Below are 4,121 nucleotides of genomic sequence, written 5' to 3'. Positions count from 1 at the left end.
TCTCTTGGTAGTGGGAAACAGCATGAGAAGGAGAAACAGTCACAAACTGCAGCTTGGGAGGTTCAGGCTGGACATTAATGTGAATGAATGTCACTCAAAGAGTAGTGCTGTGCTGCCAGAGATCACCCAGAGGGAGTCTGTGATCATCTCCTGGCTCTGTGTTTCAAGGAACAGCCAGTGAGGATGGAGAGACACCAGTAAAGGGAGGGAGATCCTGGAGTGGGAGCAAGGTGGGGAAGCAGGTTTACAGTCTGCTGGGACACAGCAGCAGGCATGGGACAGTGTAGGACAGCTTGTGGTGGAGACAGTCGAGGGCACAGGCAAGCCTGAAGGCAACTTGCCCCTCAGGGGACCCCAAGAGGTGTTGTATCATTGTCCTGCACTCAGCATTGTTGCACCCCCACCTGCAACCAGCCCCCAGGAAGAGCCCTGGGAAACATGGGAGAAAAGGATCTGCCTTCCCAGGGGCTGGGTGTCCATCCTTGCCCATTTTGCTTGATCAAACACACCAAGGTTGACTTGGCATTAGAAACACCTGCACATTGCCTTTGCCTGCCTGTAGTCAGTGATCACAATTCTCTGCTCAGATCAGCCCCTGGGGAGTCTTTGTTGCTCATGGCTCTCAGTGGGACCCACTAACACTCAAAGAAACTTTGGGCTTTGCTTCTTTGACTTCTGGAACATTTTCTGCAATATCCTGCGAGGAGCTGTGGTTCATGGACTCAGCACCAAATCCACCATGGGGATCATTAAAATGCAAAAGCCCTGATGAACCACATCTCTTCCTGTAATTTTCTTCAAATCTTGTATGGCTAATGGAAGATGTTTCGGGAGTGTAGCTGTAGATGGAGACTGCAATAATATACAAGCATTTCTGCTTTGAAAGGGTGGTGTTTTTTTCCAGATTATTTATTTATTCGGATTATTATTTTCCCACTTTCAGAATAAGGGACAGCAACATTCTCCAGTTGAGATCGAACCAGAGTGTCTCCTAGTGAAGTCTGGACATGTAGCCAACACCTGGGGCTGGCACAGCCAGGGTGGGTCGGGAGAGGGCAGCTCCCCTCTGCCATGCTGGGGCTGGGGCTGGACACAGCATTTCCCTGGGGAGCTCCATGAGGAACCGCTCCAGGGGATCCTCCACCTCTGCCCTGGCAGCAGCACCAGTGCTCAGGGTGCTGGGATGGAAGTGCACAGAGGGTGGAAGGGAGGAAGCTGCCCAGGTGGAGCATCGAGACCTTGTCCGTGCACGAAGGGATGGAGTGAGGAAAGCCAGAGCTTGGCTGGAGCTGCAACCAGATGTCTTGGACATGGCAACTGCTGTCATTAAATGACTCCTAAATGATCCCCCACCCACTGCCCAGCCAGTGGTATGCTCCAGGATCCGCTGGTGTCTGGTGCAGAAGAGAAGTCATGCAAGGCTGGTCTTTTCCCCTCTGTTGGGATACAGAGATCTGCAGGAGGATGGAGCTGGCCAGGGACCACCCCACAGCTGGGTGAGCAGCCAGTGCTGGAAAGGGGTGATGTGAGGGGCTGCTCTGGGACGATGGCCCTGGGGCAGCTTCCCCAGTGTGTCCGTGAAGCACACGAAACAACCTGAGCTCTCCTCTCTTGCACCTGCCATGTCCTGCTGCCTTTCCCAGCAGACCTGCATTTGCCCTGCAAGCATATGGCTGTGTGCTCCCACACTGCCCTTCACATACAGGAGCTGCCTGCTGGCATTTGTCCTCTCCCGGGCCCTTTCCATACCAGACCAGACCCTCCCCAGCTCTCCCCACCTCCCCTGCCCTCTCCGCAGCTGCGGGGGGGCAGAGAGGGGTGTCAGCCTCCCCATCAGCCCCACACCTGGGGGCCAGCAATGGCACAAGGAAATGGAGGCCAGGCACTCCATGTCTCCACTGCTCTCATGAGCAGAGATCCTTAACCCTGGCTGCCTGCAGCCCCTCCGGGCAGCCCCTCTCCCCAGGGCAGCACCAGAGTCCTGGCCCCGGGGCTCCTCAGGCAGCTCCAGTGACAGGGCAGCCTGCCCAGAGCTGACACACATGGAAACAGGTTTTCATTTATTCCTCCCCACAAGCACACAATTGCTCCTTTGCTCTTCTCTGGAGATGTCCCTGCTCCCCAGAGAGCCTTTCTTTGGGTCAGTGTGTCCGTGCTGGCCTGATTGGCCATTCCTGCACCCCTGTCCTGGGCTCCCTGCAGGGCCCTGGGCTGGCAGTGCTGCTCTGCAGGGCAAGCAGATGTGCAGTGGTCCTGGGTGACTCCTCACTGGCCATCCTGGTCAGGGCATAGCCATCTGGACCAGCATCATTGCACCTGACAAACCCTCCCCAGGGTCTGTAGCTGTGGAGGGTCCTTGGAGCAATCACAGGCCATTTCCAATGGTTCAGGGGTGTCCTTAGACCCACTCCACTCCCTCTCCTGAGACTGCAGGGCCCTGATTTGGTGCATTCCCTGGTTTGGCCCTTTACTTTGTGTGACTCCACTTGGTTTGGGGAGTCTCCACTCACTGCCATTCCAGGCACATGCTGCCCCTGGAGATGTCCTGTGCTCTCCAGCTGGCGCCATATTGCCTTCCAGAGGGATGAGCATCTGTCACCAGCCCTCTAATATGTGGGACAGTCCCTGGCAGAGACCTCTTGACCACTCACCCTCCCCAGGGGCACTGGGCACCCACAAGTGACAGCTGAATCCAGCCCTTATTCCCTCAAACATCACTCTATGAGTGCTTCCCCCCTTTGCCAATGGAAAACCCAAGCACAGCAACAGGGCCTTTTGGGGTGCAATTCTCTGGGCACATTCTTGGCTCCAACTTGGGAAGAAGAGCCCATTATTCAGGCACAGGACTAAGGTGATCCCCTTTTATTGCTGAGATGCTACTTGGGAGGCAAGCTCTGACACCATGATTTACAGAAGGCCTCTGGGTCAGACGCATGGGTTTTCTGCTCCTGGAGAAGTGGGATGAATTCAAACATTTGTGTACAAACATGGCTATCACAGGCAGAACTCCCAAAGCACAAGAGCTGTCTGAGGTAAACTGGGAATTGTTTGTGAAGAAGATGGGCAACTTATTGCTGCTGAACTAGTACCACCTCAATGAGTTTCTTCAGGGCATCCTTGAGCTCCTTGTTCCTCATGCTGTAGATGAGGGGGTTCACTGCTGGAGGCATCACCGAGTACAGAACAGCCACCACCAGATCCAGAGCTGGGGAGGAGAGGGAGGGCGGCTTCAGGTAGGCAAATGTGCCAGTGCTGACAAACAGGGAGACCACGGCCAGGTGTGGGAGGCACATGGAAAAGGCTTTGTGCCGGCCCTGCTCAGAGGGGATCCTCAGCACAACTGTGAAGATCTGCACATAGGACACCACAATGAAAATGAAACATCCCAAAGCTAAACAAATACCAACCACAAGAAGCCCTACTTCCCTGAGGTAGGCATCTGTGCAGGAGAGCTTGAGGATCTGTGAGATTTCACAGAAGAACTGGTCCAGGGCATTGCCTTGGCAGAGTGGTATTGAAAATGTGTTAGCAGTGTGCAGGAGAGCATTGAGAAAACCACTGCCCCAGGCAGCTGCTGCCATTTGGACACAAGCTCTGCTGCCCATGATTGTGCTGTAGTGCAGAGGTCTGCAGATGGCAACAAAGCGGTCGTAGGCCATGACTGTGAGAAGACAATATTCAGCTGAAATGAAAACGACAAACAAAAAGACCTGGGCAGCACATCCTGAGTAAGAAATGGCCCTGGTGTCCCACAGGGAATTGGCCATGGATTTGGGGACAGTGGTGGAGATGGAGCCAAGGTCGAGGAGGGAGAGGTTGAGGAGGAAGAAGTACATGGGGGTGTGGAGGTGGTGGTCGCAGGCTACAGCTGTGATGATGAGGCCGTTGCCCAGGAGGGCAGCCAGGTAGATGCCCAGGAAGAGCGAGAAGTGCAAGAGCTGCAGCTCCCGTGTGTCTGCAAATGCCAGGAGGAGGAACTCGTTGAGGGAGCTGCTGTTGAACATTGGCTCTTGGTTTGGAGCACTGTCCAACGAGGAAAAGGCATTGACAAGTTAGAGCAGGCTTCTCTGAGCAAAACCCATTCCACTTCTCATAGTACCACCCACACTGCCTCTCTCCTT

At 54.6% G+C, this 4,121-nt stretch overlaps 1 protein-coding gene across 1 annotated transcript; it reads right to left on the bottom strand.

Moving 5' to 3' along the window:
• Window positions 1-3,068: 3,068 nt before the first annotated feature.
• LOC135326229 (olfactory receptor 14A16-like) lies at window positions 3,069-3,914 on the bottom strand (the record flags this gene model as incomplete). The annotated part of the gene is made up of 1 exon (XM_064504078.1): window positions 3,069-3,914. A coding segment is annotated over one exon (846 nt), but the record flags the coding sequence as incomplete, so codon positions are not given.
• Between the last annotated feature and the right edge of the window lie 207 nt (window positions 3,915-4,121).

The sequence above is a fragment of the Dromaius novaehollandiae genome, unplaced genomic scaffold (assembly GCF_036370855.1).
Source record: "Dromaius novaehollandiae isolate bDroNov1 unplaced genomic scaffold, bDroNov1.hap1 HAP1_SCAFFOLD_37, whole genome shotgun sequence".
NCBI lineage: Eukaryota > Metazoa > Chordata > Aves > Casuariiformes > Dromaiidae > Dromaius > Dromaius novaehollandiae.
This window is presented reverse-complemented; position numbering and strand designations above follow the sequence as displayed.